Source organism: Manis pentadactyla, chromosome 11 (genome assembly GCF_030020395.1).
Source record: "Manis pentadactyla isolate mManPen7 chromosome 11, mManPen7.hap1, whole genome shotgun sequence".
NCBI classification, from domain to species: domain Eukaryota; kingdom Metazoa; phylum Chordata; class Mammalia; order Pholidota; family Manidae; genus Manis; species Manis pentadactyla.
The window spans coordinates 2796094-2811623 of record NC_080029.1 but is presented as its reverse complement, the minus strand read 5'-3'; the positions used below and the strand labels follow the sequence as shown (position 1 = coordinate 2811623).

At 52.9% G+C, this 15530-nt stretch overlaps 1 protein-coding gene across 1 annotated transcript; it reads left to right on the top strand.

Moving 5' to 3' along the window:
* The first annotated feature begins 509 nt into the window (after positions 1 to 509).
* AMN (amnion associated transmembrane protein) lies at positions 510 to 14833 on the top strand. The gene is made up of 12 exons (XM_036881955.2): positions 510 to 630; positions 1398 to 1516; positions 1595 to 1639; positions 12527 to 12614; positions 12809 to 13026; positions 13199 to 13336; positions 13477 to 13585; positions 13665 to 13741; positions 13922 to 14099; positions 14172 to 14358; positions 14447 to 14540; positions 14616 to 14833. The coding sequence occupies exons 1-12, from the start codon at positions 588 to 590 to the stop codon at positions 14694 to 14696; spliced, it is 1377 nt and encodes a 458-aa protein (XP_036737850.2). The 5' UTR covers positions 510 to 587; the 3' UTR covers positions 14697 to 14833.
* Positions 14834 to 15530: the final 697 nt, after the last annotated feature.

Below are 15530 nucleotides of genomic sequence, written 5' to 3'. Positions count from 1 at the left end.
TCGCCAGTACCATCCGAGGTCCACCCAGTCCTGCCTGCACCACTGACTCCATGCTATCCCTCCATATTCACTCGCAGTCACCCAGGCATCCGTTCCGCATCCATCCGCTACCCGGAACAAATGCGATCCACCACTCACCGCGCGCACACCAGCAAGTCGTCACCATCTGTCCAGACGCCGTACGCCACACACCGCCCATCTGCCACCATCCACGCTGCATCCACACCAGGCCGCCGAGGGCCATGCCTGGAAGAGTGGAGCCCAGGCCAGAAGGCGGACAGGTCAGGTGCAGCCCCAGCCCGCAGGGCCAGGGACAGCCGGCAGCGCGAAGGCTGGTTCCTCGCCCCTCGGCACCATGCAGTGCGTCGGGTGGTCCTGGCAGCCTCCCTTCCCGGGCACCCAAGGTCCTGGAGGGCTGAGCGCGGCGGAGGGAGCGAGGTCGGGCGGGCGCCTCCGAGGGGCCGCAGGGGCCTGGCCAGGCGGGGCTGGAGGTGAATGTGTAACCGGGAGGCACCCCCACCCCGCCCCGCCCGGTCACGTGGGCCGGGGGCAAAGTCTCCCGGTCCGCGACGCCGGCGCCCGACGAGATGGGCGCGCTCGGCCGGGTCCTGCTGGGCCTGCAGCTCTGCGGTGAGCGGGGCGCCCCGCGGGTCGGGGCGGGGGGTCGGGAGGGCGGGCGGCGAGCGCTGAGGGGCCGCAAAACCCGGCGGGGCGCCCCCTGGGCGGCTGAGCGCGCGGCCCGGACCCGTTGCGGCCCCAGTCTCCTGCCCAGGGGCGCGCGCCGTCGGGCGGCGAGAGGCGCCGCCCCAGGCCCTTCAGAGGGCGGCGGCTGAGCGCGGGCGTCGGGCGCCGCACCGGCCTCAGCCTCCCCGTCCCGCGGGCGCGGCTGACCGTCGGCCTCCGCACCCAGGCCGGCGCGGGCCCGGGGCGCCCCCAGCGCGCGCGGCCTTCGCACAATGCGGCCCGGCCCAGCCCCCTTCTCCACCGCGCGCGGTGGCCTCGGGACGCACATCTGGTTCAGGGCGCGCAGGCCGGGCACCGCCGCCCCGCAGCCCCGCAGCCCCTTCTCCTCGGCAGGCCCTCGTTGTCCCCGTCCTTGCCCGGCTGGGTCTTTGCTCCAGCGCCGGACAAACTGCGGCGGGCGAGGAGGCCCGGGAGTCCCGGAGGAGGGCACGTTTGAGAGGGCTCTGTAGATGCAGTAGGAGCTCGCCAGAGAGCGCCGGGCGGGACTCGCGCAGCGTCGGGCCTGACGCGGGGGGGGACGAGGGCCTGGATCTGAGCCCAGGCTGCGGGGCCTGCGCCTGTCGGGGCGAGGTCGTCCTTCTTGGCGGAGGGGCGTCTGTGTGGGACCCCGGGAGCCGCGGGCCCCAGGAACGCTCAGTCGCCGCCCTCCCCAGCGCTGACCCGGGCCGCCTACAAATTCTGGGTCCCCAACACCGACTTCGAAGCCGCTAACAACTGGAGCCAGAACCGGACCCCGTGCGCAGGCACCGCCCTGGAGTTCCCGGCGGACAAGGTGCTCGGATGGGGCCCAGCGGGGTGGGGGGCGGGGGGCCAACGGGGGTTGGCCCGCTGACGCCGCTTCTTCCTGCAGATGGTGTCAGTCCTGGTGCGAGAAGGTCACAGTATCTCCGACGTGGTGAGGCGCGGGGCCGCCGCTGCGACCCGGATGGGTGGGGGGCTGCGGTCCTGCCCGGTGATCGGCCCCCACCTGCATGGGGGACCGCGCAGGCCTCGGGCCGTCAGCCTCTGGAGGGGCTTCTGGAAGGTGGGGAACCACTGGTGGGGAAGGGAGATACTGGTCTTACGGTCCCGGCTCAGGCCTGGCCCCAGCCTCGAAGGGGGTGCAGAGGGCGCCTCCTGTCCCCACTGCCCTTGGCCTCCGCCCCCAGTAGTCTGCCTCCTTGAAGGTTTCTCCTGGGACTTCCCCTCCCCTCTCCCTCCCCGCAAAGCCCTTCCTGTCCAGGCACCAAAATCTCCATCAGAACTACGGAACCTTTTTTCTCAAACTGCTTCACAGACATTAGTGTTTCAGAGAATGATGGGAATTAGGAGGGAGAAAGAGGCTCCATAATCACAGTAAGTTTGGAAAATGCTGCAGCCGGTCCTTGCCTGGAGCTTCACAGTGTTTTCAAGGCTCTGATAAGGCCTGTGAGAAAAACTCCGGCGTCTGTGTTAAAGGCGAGGGTCAGCAGCTACCCGCCAAATGCAGCCGCGGGGCTGCAACTAAGAATAGTTTGCACATTTTTATATGGTCGGGACACAAAACCGAAAGATCGCTATTTGATGGCACGTGAGTATATGGAACTCAAGTTTAAGTGTCCGTAAATATGGTTTATCGGCATACAGCACCGCCCACTCGGTCGCAGGCATCTATAATGACTGTCACCTACAAACGGCAGAGTTGAGGGGCTATGACGGAGCCCGTGCCCAGCAAAGCTTAAAATATTTACTGCCCGCCTTTGAGAAAGGGCGGCCAGCCCCTGCACTGAAGCGCCGTTTCCCAGGCCCCCTGGGGCTCAGGGTGCGCTGGTGCGGCCCGTCCGCCGAGCCCGCGCTCGCTCGGTTCTTCGGTGGTTTTCAGAAGCTGAGTCAACTCTGGGAGCCTGGCCCCCGCGGGGCAGGGCTGGTCAGCGCAGGGACCCCGGAGCTGCCCCTGCCCGGGGAGGGGGCCTCTGGCAGAGGCTGGGGGTCCCGGGTCGCCGCAGATTCGGGGTCGGGGCGCGCTGCCACATTTACCCAACCCCCAGACCAAGGCGGAGCGGCCGAGGCGTGGGGCTGCGGCGGGACCCGGCGCCCCGCCCCCCGCGCGTACCCGTGGCGACCTGGCGGCGGCTGGATCGGAGGGTGGGGTGCGGGCCCGGGTCTCGGGGCCTCTCGCGGCCGACTCCGGGATTTTGATGATCTTTGGAAAAGAGTTCCCGGATTTTAGGACCTTTAGACGGCATGCATTCATTCACTCATCCATCCATCCATCCATCCCTGCCCCACAGGTCCCTCCGTCTGGCCTTTCCATCCCCAGCCCAGGCGGGAGTCCCGCCTCCCTCTCTGGGTGCCTCCGGGCCCCCGTGCGACGGCCCCCATCTCCCCAGCCTCTGCTCCACGCCGCGGAGGATCCGGTGGGAACTATGCAGAGGCCCAGGCACAGGGGTGATGGCCCGGGGGGTCCCGGCTGGTAGAGGCCGAATGACCCCGCACAGCCCGCTGCTCAGGGGAAACCCCTCCACGACCCCCAACGCTTGGCATCCTCAGCTGCCAAGTGGTCGCCCTTGTAACAGGCGCAGCGCCAGGAGTGTTTTAATTTGTTTTTCTCTAGTTCGGGACTTCTCTCCCTGAGATTCCCTCTCCCCTCCCATTTCTCCCTTGCTCTGTTCTTATTTGGGGGAAATCTCCTATTTGCTGTCTATCATCAGTTGTTGGTTTGAGATACCGCAAATGTCTTCTCACTGAGGATTTGGCGTGGGGTGCCTTTGGCCGAACAGAAACCCCATTATAATCAAATGCAAAGTCCAGTCCTAATAACTGTTTCTGGTGTTTATCCCTTCCCTTCTCCTCAGTCACAACCAGAATCAACCATATGTCTATTAAGTCACAGTTTTGCCATCAGGGGCACATGCTGATTGGGGCACTACCTTGAATCAGCTTTATTTTTCTTAGAAAAATAGCCCAGTTTGCAACCTCCTCCTCCAAACCACCAGCCTTGCCCCTTGGCTTTGAGGAGCGGCCTCACTGTACATCAGATGCCAGCGTGCAGGGGTGGTCAGGACGCGCCCCTCAGTGTCTGTGGTCTCTGCCTGTTCCTGCCCCCATGCTGTGTCTCTGAAGGATCTTAATATCCCTCGGAGCAACCGGCCCTTCGCTGTTCTGTCACAAGGCAGACTAGCTCTTTGTGGATGTGATTCTCACAGAGAAATTGTAAAGGAGGTTTATGAAGTAACAACTCAAAAACCCTGGAATTTTGATTGGGAATGAACAAGAGGTGTATGCTATCAAGCCATCTATTCAAGAGCATGGACTGCCTCTCCAAATATTTCAGATCACCCATCATAAAACCCTTTTCTGGAGTTTTTTTTTTCCAACTCTAGTTTTTAAAAAAATTTTTATTAAGGTATTATTGATATCAACTCCTATAAAGGTTTCACATGAAAAGCAATGTGGTTACTACATTTACCCATATTATCAAGTCCCCCCCACACCCCAATGCAGTCACTGTCCATCAGTGTAGTAAGATGCCACAGTCACTACTTGTCTTCTCTGTGCTACACTGTTTTCCCTGTGACCCCCCCACACCATGTGTACTAAACATAATACCCCTCAATCCCCTTCTCCCTCCCTCCCACACCCTCCCCTTTGGTAACCACTAGTCCCTTCTTGGAGTCTCTGAGTCTGCTGCTATTTTGTTCCTTCAGTTTTCCTTCGTTGTTATACTCCACAAATGAGGGAAATCATTTGGCACTTGTCTTTCTTTACCTGGCATATTTCACTGAGCATAATATCCTCCAGCTCCATCCTTTTTGTTGCAAATGATAGGATTTGTTTTTTTCTTATGGCTGAATAATATTCCATTGTGTATATGTACCACCTCTTCTTTATCCATTCATCTACTGATGGACACTTAGGTTGCTTCCATATCTTGGCTATTGTAAATAGTGCTGCGATAAACATAGGGGTGCATATGTCTTTTTGAATCTGAGAAGTTGTTCCCTTTGGGTAAAGTCCAAGGAGTGGGATTCCCGGGTGCCTTGCCAATCTGGATGCCTTTTATTTCTTTGTGTTGTCTGATTTTTTCTATTTTTAGTTTTTTGAGGAACCTCCATATTGCTTTCACAATGGTTGAACTAGTTTACATTCCCACCAGCAGTGTAGGAGGGTTCCCCTTTCTCCGCATCATCGCCAGCATTTGTTGTTATGAGTCTTTTCAATGCTGGCCATTCTTACTGGTGTGAATTGATATCTGATTGTGGTTTTAATTTGCATTTCTCTGATGATTAGTGATGTGGAGCATCTTTTCATGTGCCTATTGGCCATCTGAATTTCTTCTTTGGAGAATTGTCTCTTCATATACTCCGCCCATTTTTAATTGGGTTATTTGCTTTTTGGGTGTTGAGGCGTGTGAGTTCTTTAAATATTTCGGATGTTAACCCCTTGTCGGATATGTCATTTACAAATATATTCTCCCATACTGTAGGATGCCTTTTTGTTCTGTTGATGGTGTCCTTTGCTGTACAGAAGCTTTTTAGTTTGATGTAGTTCCATGTGTTCATTTTTGCTTTAGTTTCCCTTGCTCGAGGAGATGCATTCAGAAAGAAGTTGCTCATGTTTATATTCAGGAGATTTTTGCCCATGTTTTCTTCTAAGTGTTTTATGGTTTCATGACTTACATTTAGGTCTTTGATCCATTTCGAGTTTACTTTTGTGTATGAGATTAAATAATAATCCAATTTCATTCTCTTGCATGTAGCTGCCCAGTTTTGCCAACAACAGTTGTGAAGAGGCTGTCATTTCCCCATTGTATATTCATGACTCCTTTATCATATATTAATTGACCACATATGGTTGGGTTTATATCTGGGCTCTCTAGTCTGTTCCATTGGTCTATGGGTCTGTTCTTGTGCCAGTACCAAATTGTCTTGATTACTGTGGCTTTGCAGTAGAGCTTGAAGTTGGGGAGCATAATTCCCCCTGCTTTATTCTTCCTTTTCAGGATTGCTTTAGCTATTCAGGGTCTTTTGTGGTTCCATATGAATTTCAGAACCAGTTGCTCTAGTTCGTTGAAGAATGTTGTTGGTATTTTGATAGGGATTGTATTGAATCTGTAGATTGTTTTAGGCAGGATGGCCATTTTGACAATATTAATTCTTCCTAGCCAGGAGCACAGGATGTGTTTCCATTTATTGGTGTCTTCTTTAATTTCTCTCATGAGTGTCTTGCAGTTTTGAGGTTGTAGGTCTTTCACATCCTTGGTTAGGTTTATTCCTAGGTATTTTATTCTTTTTGATGCAATTGTGAATAGAATTGTTTTCCTGATTTCTCTTTCTGCTAGCACATTGTTAGTGTATAGGAATGCAACAGATTTCTGTGTATTAATTTTGTATCCTGCAACTTTGCTGAATTCAGATATCAGATCTAGTAGTTTTGGACTGGATTCTTTAGGGTTTTTTATGTACAATATCATGTCATCTGCAAATAGTGACAGTTTAAATTCTTCCTTGCCAATCTGGATGCCTTTTATTTCTTTGTGTTGTCTGATTGCTGTGGCTAGGACCTCCAGTACTATGCTGAATAACAGTGGGGAGAGTGGGCATCCCTGTCTTGTTCCTGATCTTAAAGGAAAAGCTTTCAGCTTCTTGTTGTTAAGTATAATGTTGGAGGTGGGTTTTTCATGTATGGCCTTTATTATGTTGAGGTACTTGCCCTCTATACCCATTTTGTTGAGAGGTTTTATCATGAATGGATGTTGAATTTTGTTGAATGCTTTTTCAACATCTATGGAGATGATCATGTGGTTTTTGTCCTTTTTTTTGTTGATGTGGTAGATGATGTTAATGAATTTTCTAATATTGTACCATCCTTGCATGCCTGGGGTAAATCCTACTTGATCTTGATGGATGATCTTTTTGATGTATTTTTGAATTTGGTTTGCTAATATTTTTTTGAGTATTTTTGCATCTGTGTTTATCAGGGATATTGGTCTGTAATTTTCTTTTTTTATGGTGTCTTTGCCTGGTTTTGTTATTAGAGTGATGCTGGCGTCATAGAATGAATCTGGGAGTATTCCCTCCTCTTCTACTCTTTGGAAACTTTAAGGAGGATGAGTATTAGGTCTTCACTAAATGTTTGATAATAATCAGCAGCGAAGCCATCTGGTCCAGCGGTTTTGTTCTTATGCAGTTTTTTTGTTACCAGTTCAATTTCGTTGCTGGTAATTGGTCTATTCAGACTTTCTGTTTCTTTCTGGGTCAGCCTAGACAGTTGTGTTTTTCTAGAAAGTTGTCCATTTCTTGTAGGTTAACCAGTTTGTTAGCATATAATTTTTCATACTATTCTCTAATAATTCTTTGTATTTCTGTGGTGTCTGTAGTGATTTTTCCTTTCTCATCTTTGATTCTGTTTATGTGTGAAGACTCTTTTTTTCTTGATAAGTCTGGCTAGGGGCTTATCTATTTTGTTTATTTTCTCAAAGAACCAGCTCTTGCTTGCATTGATTCTTTCTATTGTTTTATTCTTCTCGATTTTATTTATTTCTGCTCTAATCTTTATTATATCCCTACTTTTACTGACCTTAGGCCTCATTTGTTCTTCTTTTTCTAATTTCGTTAATTGTGAGTTTAGACTGTTCATATGGGATTGTTCTTCTTTCTGAGGTAGGCCTGTATTGCAATATACTTTCCTCTTTGTATGTCCTTCGCTGCTTCCCACAGATTTTGTGTTTTTGGTTGTCATTAGTCTCCATATATTGCTTGATCTCTGCTTTGATTTGGTCATTAATCCATTGGTTATTTAGGAGCATGTTGTGAAGCCTCCATGTGTTTGTGGGATTTTTCAGTTTCTTTGCATAATTTATTTCTAGTTTCATACCTTTGTGGTCTGAGAAACTGGTTGATACAATTTCAATCTTTTCGAATTTACCGAGGCTCTTTTTGTGGCCTAGTATATGATCTGTTCTTGAAAATGTTCCATGTGCACTTGAGAAGAATGTGTATCCTGCTGCTTTTGAGTGTAGTTCTGTAGATGTCTGTTAGGTCTATGTGTTCTAATGTCTTGTTCAGTGCCTCTGTCTCCTTATTTATTTTCTGTCTGGTTGATCTTTCCTTTGGAGTGAGTGGTATGTTGAAGTCTCCTAAAATGAATGCATTGCATTCTATTTCACCTTTTAATTCTGCTAGTATTTGTTTCACATATGTAGGTGCTCCTGTGTTGGGTGCATAAATATTTGTAATGGTTATATCTTCTTTTTGGACTGACCCCTTTATCATTATGTAATGTCCTTCTTTGTCTCTTGTGACTTTCTTTGTTTTGAAGTCTATTTTGTTTGATACAAGTACCACAACACCTCGTTTTTTCTCCCTATTAGTTGCATGAAATATCTTTTTCCATGCCTTCACTTTTAGTCTGTGTATGTCTTTAGGTTTGAAGTGAGTCTCTTGTAGGCAGCATATAGATGGGTCTTGTTTTTTTATCCATTCAGTGACTCTGTGTCTTTTGATTGGTGCATTCACAGCATTTACATTTAGGGTGATTATTGATAGGTATGTACTCACTGCCATTGCAGGCTTTAGATTCGTGGTTACCAAAGGTTCAGGGGTAACTTCCTTACTATCTAAGAGTCTAAGTAAACTCACTTAGTATGTTATTACAAACACAATCTAAAGGTTCTGTTTTTCTCCTCCTTTTTCTTCCTCCTCCATTCTTTATATATTAGGTATCATACTCTGTACTCTTTGTCTATCCCTTGATTGACTTTGGGGATAGTTGATTTAATTTTGCATTTGCTTAGTAATTAACTGTTCTACTTTCTTTACTGTGGTTTTATTACCTCTGGTGACAGCTATTAAACCTTAGGATCACTTCCATCTATAGCAGTCCCTCCAAAATACACTGTAGAGAAGGTTTGTGGGAGGTAAATTCTCTCAGCATTTACTTTTCTGGAAATTGTTTAATCCCTCCTTCAAATTTAAATGATAACCTTGCAGGATAAAGTAATCTTGGTTCCAGGCCCTTCTGCTTCATGGCATTAAGTATATCATGCCACTCCCTTCTGGCCTGTAAGGTTTCTGCTGAGAAGTCTGATGTTAGCCTGATGGGTTTTCCTTTGTATATGATCTTATTTCTGTCTCTGGCTGCTTTTAATAGTCTGTCCTTATCCTTGATCTTTACCATTTTAATTACTATGTGTCTTGCTGTTATCTTCCTTGGGTCCCTTGTGTTGGGAGATCTGTGCACCTCCATGGCCTGAGAGACTATCTGCTTCCCCAGATTAGGGAAGTTTTCAGCAATTACTTCCTCAAAGACACTTTCTATCCCTTTTTCTCTCTCTTCTTCTGGTGTCCCTATAATGCAAATATTGTTCCGTTTGGATTGGTCACACAGTTCTCTCAATATGCTTTCCTTCTTAGAGATCCTTTTTTCTCTCTGTGCCTCAGTTTCTTTGTATTCCTCTTCTCTAATTTCTATTTCATTTATCGTCTCCTCCACTGTATCCAATCTGCTTTTAAAACCTTCCATTGTATGTTTCATTTTTGATACTGTGTTCCATAATGATTGATCTCCAACCGGAATTCATTCCTGAGTTCTTGAGTATTTTTCTGTACCTCCATGAGCATGTTAATGGTTTTTATTTTGAAATCTCTTTCAGGAAGATTCATGAGGTCAATTTCATTTGAATCCTTCTCTGGTGTATTCATAATTTTGCTTTGAAACAGGTCCCTCTGGTGTTTCATATTTGTATGTGGCGCCCTCTAGTGCCCAGAAGCTCTTCTCTCTGGAGCTGCTCAGCCCCTGGAGCAATGTTGGGGGTCGCAGGGGAGCGGCGCTGGTGCCCTGTTCCATGAGGTCTATTCTTTTCTCCAGGTGTATGCAGTTTGGTGCAGCCCTCTTTCCTGTTGCTCTCTCAGGATTAGTTGTATTAATTATATTTTTGTATTATATGTGGTTTTAGGAGGAAGCCTCTGTCTCACCTCTCACGCCACCATCTTTAATCCTCCTTTTCTAGAGTTTTAAAGTGGTCCCCATAGAGGTCTTGCATATTATTGATTAATTAAAAAATATAGTTTATTTTTTCATTTTGGTGAATGGTGCCGTATTTTTTAAAATTATAATCGCTAGTTGGCTATTTTTGTAAATAATGACAATTGTTTCTCTTCCCTTCCAGTCCTCTTTTTATTTCTATTTCTTTCCTTATAGCTCTTTCCCAGGACCTCTATGCTAAACAAAAGTGATCAAAGTGGGCATCCTTGTCTTGTTCCAGTGTCAAGTTCCTCCACTGAGTGTGAAGTTTATTGTAGTGTTTCGGAACAGAAACTTTATTAAATTGTGAAAATTCTATTCTATTGCTAGTTTTCTAGTAGCTTAAAAAATCATAAATAGGCTGTTGGATTTTTTTCAGTTTTTCTCCTACATTGATTGAGATGTGATTCCCACCCCCCACCCCCTTTTAGCCTATGGATATTTTCTGAGGTTGAGTCATTCTTGCAAGACTGATGTCCTCCTGGCACCTGCCTGCAGGTGCAGGTCAAAGTGTGTTGCTTCGGACATCCTACTTTAAGACATACTTCCCTCTGTCATAATATACTGATTTTGCTGCCATCTGCTGGAACACCGTCATACTGGCCTGCAGTTGGGATGGGAGCCGTCACCCTTGCTTCCTGAACCCTCTGATCACCATGTATTTTGTTAAATAGACACTGTTGGATCTAGTCAGCTAATATTTTATTTAGAATTTTAGCATCTGTGTTTATAAGTAAAATGAGCTTATAATTTATTTTGTTATCACCTTTCATCTGGTTTGGAATGAAAATCACACTGGCCACATAAAATGGCTTTGACAATTTTCACCCTTTTTTTCTGTTTTCCAGAACAACTTCTATATAAGGAAATTAATATTTCCTGGAGAGTTTAGTACACTCCAGCTGTAAAAACACTTGGACTGGGGATTTGTGGAAAAGGAGGTCTTTGACTAGCTTTTTAATTTATTTAATGCATATCAGTCCAAATTCTCTATTGCTCTTTGTGTCAAATTTGACATATTTTAAACTTTTTCTAGAAACTGATGTATTTCATCCAGGTTTTCAAGTCTGGCAGTCCGTCTGATTTCTTAAACTTTGCAATATCAGGATCTCCCCTCACAGGGGCAGGTACTCTAGCTCATGCCCACATCCTTTTGGTTTCCCCCCAACATCACATTTTATTTCTAGCTTTTAACATTTTTAGAAAGAACAATTAGGTTTACCAAAGCATTTCATCACCTCTGCTTCTCATACCTTTTCACGGCTTCTGGGTCTCTTCCCTTCTTACTTTCTCCAGCATGTTTTCAGGGCAGGTCTTTGCACGGCGATCACTCTGAAGTCTCTCAGGCTTGAGAACATTTGTTTTCTGCTGTTTCATTTGAATGGAAATTGAGGGGGATAGGAAATTCTAGACAGAAAGTTCTCCTCTCACATAAAATATTCTGTTGTCTTTTTGCATCCGTTGTTGTTAAGAAACCTGATTTCTGAATTTTTTTTTCTTTCCTGGGTAATCTGTTCTCTCTCTCTGAAGCTTTTAGAATGTTCTCTTTGTCTTTGATATTCATAAACATACTATCACTGTCTCGGTGTGATTTTCCTTATTTCCTGTTTGGCACTCAAAGAGACGTTTCAGTCAGAGGTTTGCGATCTTTCTTCAAATCTGGGAAATTGTTCCTTCAAGTATTTCCTCTCCTTCCTCACCCCTTGTCTGGATTTTGGCACTTTGGTGCCAATCCCCCTTCTCTCCTGGTCTCAGCCCTTTCTTTGTGTCTTCTGGAGCCACCAGGCCTTCGGCTGAGTCAGTCCTCAGGCTTATGTCACCCACTATGTTATTCCTTTCAACTAGTATGTTTTTCATAATTTATTAATATTTTTCCCTTTGGTTCTTTGAAAAAAACAAGTTCTTGTTCATGCTTTACATTACTACCTTTCCTGTCCCTGAGGCATATTGTGTCCATCTGTCCACACAGCTCTCCTAGCACCTGTGGGTGGCTGTCACCGTGCACCCTCAGTTGTGGAGGTAGTGGGCCTGTGACCTCACATCCGCCAGCTGGCCTCTTGGTCAGGTCCCCTGCTCAGAGATGGGCTGAAAAACAGGCTGTGCCCAGCAGGTTGGGACAGGAGGCTGGGCCCTGGGTGGACCACTCCTGATGAGGCTGAACCCTTCATGACCCCTGCACTGAACCCTCACCTCCAACCCCAACCCTGAGGGTCAAAAGGAGGAGGCGTGGGTGCTAGTTGGGGAGGCGCTGGGCAGGCCTTCCTCTCCTGATCTGCCAGCTGCCCTATTTCCTCTGCTGCCTGAGGCCTGGATCCACAGCCTGACTGGTGAGGCTGCCATGGTGGTGCCCAGGCCTGAGGAGGAGGGAGGGGTGACTCCAAGGACCCCTGCCCCCTCTTAGGTCCCCCCCTCCCCTCTCACAGGGCTCAGGGCTGCCTTTGGGCTCCCCTGTGCCTTGGGTTCCCAGGACTCAGGAGTCCTTGACTTGTACAGTTTCTTAGGGGCAAAAGGGGAGGGCAAATGGCCCTAGTAGGTGTCACCCTGCCCCAAATTCTCTGCGCTCCCAGATCTCAGGCTAGTAGGTCCTACTCCCTGGCCTGCGGCTGCGGCCCTGTTCCCTCCAGCCTGATTTGACCCTCAGCCAGGGCAAGGCGCCCCTGGTCCAGAGCTCATCTGCCCGCCCCGAGGCCGCGGTCTAGGTTCTTTTCCCCGGGACACGGGGGTCGCGGGTGGCCACGGAGCGGGACCCCCTGACACCCTGGACCACCGCTTGGCGCCATCGAAGCCTGCCCTCCTGCAGCTCCTGCCCCTAGACGGCGAGTTCGTGCTGGCCCAGGGAGCCGGATTCGGCGCGCGGAATCCCAGCTCGGAGCTGGGCTGCGGCGCAGGTGAGAGGGACGCGCCGGGCACGGCCGGCGGAGGGGCGCGTGGGCGACGGGCGAGTTCCCCATTCGGAGCGCGGTCAAGGGCGGGGCCGGGACGGAGCTGCTTCTGGGGGGCAGTCTGGGCGGGGGCGCACCCCGGGGCGGGGCCTGGCCGGGGGGCGTGTTCCTGGGGAGCTCAGGGTCGCGTGCTGGCCCAGGCACCACGGCGCTATTCCTCGACCCCGACCGCTTCTCCTGGCACGACCCGCGCCTGTGGCGGCCGGCGGACTTGGCGCGTGGCCTCTTCTCCGTGGACGCTGAGCGCGTGCCCTGCCGCCACGACGACGTCGTGTTCCCGTCGGACGGCTCCTTCCGTGTGGGTCTCGGCCCGGGCGCCCGCACCACCCGCGTCCACAGCGTCTGGGCTCTGGGCCAGGTGAGGTGGGCGCAGGGGAGGGGCGGGAGGGGCTCGGGCCCCGTCTCCGCGCTGTGGCCCTGGCAGCGGCCGTCCGGCGGGCCTCCCTTGCGGCTAGTCTGGACACGTGGGCTCCCAGCACTCAGATGTCTCCTCCTCGCACTGGCCGATCTGGTGACCTGGCCACCCGCAGACGTTCACGCGCGACGAGGACCTGGCCGCTTTCCTGGCGTCCCGCGCCGGCCGCCTGCGCTTCCACGGGCGGGGCGCGCTGGGCCTGAGCCCCGAGGTCTGCGCCGACCCGTCGGGCTGCGTCTGCGGCAACGCCGAAGTGAGTGTGGCCCGCCGCGGCCCGCGGTGGAGCGCGCGGCGTGGGCCCAGGCCTCCGGCCCGCTCGCTCCCGGGGTGCGGGGCCCTCGCGCTGGGTCTGCCCCTTGCCCGCCCGCGCTGACTGCCGCCTGAACCCTCCAGGCGCAGCCGTGGATCTGCGCGGCCCTGCTCCAGCCCCTGGGCGGCCGCTGCCCTCCGGCCTCCTGCCAGGACGCCCTCCGGCCCGAGGGGCAGTGCTGCGACCTCTGCGGTGAGCGCCCCGGCTCGCGCCGGCCAGTCTCCCTGTGGGCCCCGCGCCCGCGGTGTTGACCCCTGCCCTCCTGCCACAGGAGCCGTCGTGTCGCTGACCCACGGTCCCGCTTTTGACCTGGAGCGATACCGGGCGCGGCTGCTGCACACCTTCCTGGTAATGGGGCCGCGCCCCCACGCCGGCCCCTAGCGCCCCCTGCGCAGGGACCGCGGGCCGCCGATCCACCCCAGTGACGCATTCCCTCCCCGCCCTCCTGCCCTCCGTTCTTCCCTGCGGCTGACGTGCCCGCGGGTCGGAGGGACGGAGGCCCCGGGCCAACCCTGTCCCCTTCCCTAGCCCCAGTACGAGGGACTGCAAGTGGCCGTGTCCAAGGTGCCGCGCTCGACTGGGCCCCGCGAGGCCGCGGCCGCGGAGACGGCCACGGAGATCCAGGTGGTGCTGCTGGAGCCCGGGCCCGAGCCCAGCGGCGCGGGGCGGCTGGCTCGGGCCCTCCTGGCGGACGCTGCCGAGCACGGTAACCGCGGCGACCCCTGCCCGGGCCCCGGCCGCTTCTCCGAGGGAGACTGAGCCGGCGCCCTCGTTGCAGGAGAGGCGCTCGGGGTCCTGGCGGCGGTGGCCCGGGAGTCGGGAGCGCGCGGCGGCGGCGGCTCGGCAGCGGGGCTGGGCGGCTCGCGGCTGCGCGCGGGGCTGGCCGGCGGCGTGGCGGCCGCGCTGCTCCTGTTCCTGGCGCTGCCGGCGGGGGCGCTGCTGCTGTGCCGCGTGCGGAGGCTCAGGTGCGCGGGCCGGGCCTGGGGGCGGGCCCAGGTGCGCGGGGCGAGGTGCCCGGCGGCTTCGGGGCTCACGCGCGTCCTCGCCGTCCAGGGGGAGGAGGCACGACGAGGCGGCCCAAGCGCGGGACGGGGCGCCCCTGGGCTTCCACAACCCGATGTTCGACGTAGCGAGCTCGGCAGAGCCGGTGAGCAGGTGGGCAGGGGAGGGCCTACCCGCAGGTGGGCTCGGCGCCAGACGCCCCGACTCTGTGCCCCTGCAGACTCCGACCCCGCAGGCGGATGCCAGGAGCACCAGCCTCAGCTACTTCGTCAACCCGCTTTTTGCCGAGGCCGAGGCCTGAGAGGCCGCGTGACGGCCCCGCCCCTCCTGCCGGCTGAGTCCCTGGCCCTGCGGGACCTCCTGCCCCCCTCTCCGCGCCCCGTCCCTTCAGGATCGCGTGGTGTTGCCCAATAAAGGGGTCTCCCCCACCTGCTGCCAGCTGCCTCCTGTGCTCACCGTTTTGCCCCTGCCTGTGGGCCCTGGGAGGGCTGGCACCCCCCTCCGGTCTCAGTGAGGGGTAGTGCTCCGAGCGCTTCCTGCAGGCTTCTTGGCCACGGGCGGAGGGCAACGCTGGGCACTATCTATAGGGTGTGGTGGTCAGAGGCTCACCCAGAACTAGGGGGGGCTGCCCCTGGCGCTGAGGGAGCTCATGGAAGAAGCCCTGTGACCAGCAGGGGCAGTGGGAGCAGCGGAGGTGGGGTGCACAGAGGCGACCCGGAGTGAGGCCTCTGGTGAGGGTGGACACAGGTAGGATGCCTCATACTCTCCACGTCATGCTGAGTGGCTGTTGATCTTGACAATAAAACAATGACTTATTTCACCAGCAAAATAGGCTTATTCAATAATGTCAGGGGGATTGCATTTCAGGACACATAAGCTAGGGCAGAATCACAGTCAGGCAAGAGGAGAGAAGAAAGGAGAGGAACATTACTTTAGAGAGAAAAAGGAGGGAGCTGGCAGCGGGGCTGCACTGAAGAAAGTCCATGGGAGGGAAGCAGGGGTTCGGTTGCTGGGCAGCCCCTCTCCCCTGCCGGGTTGTGAACCAGGCTGTTTCCTGTTGGGTTTGCAGTGGAGGCCATATTGGGAGGGCAGGAGGCCTCTCTGGTCAGGCCCCCCAAATCTATCGGAAAGGAGG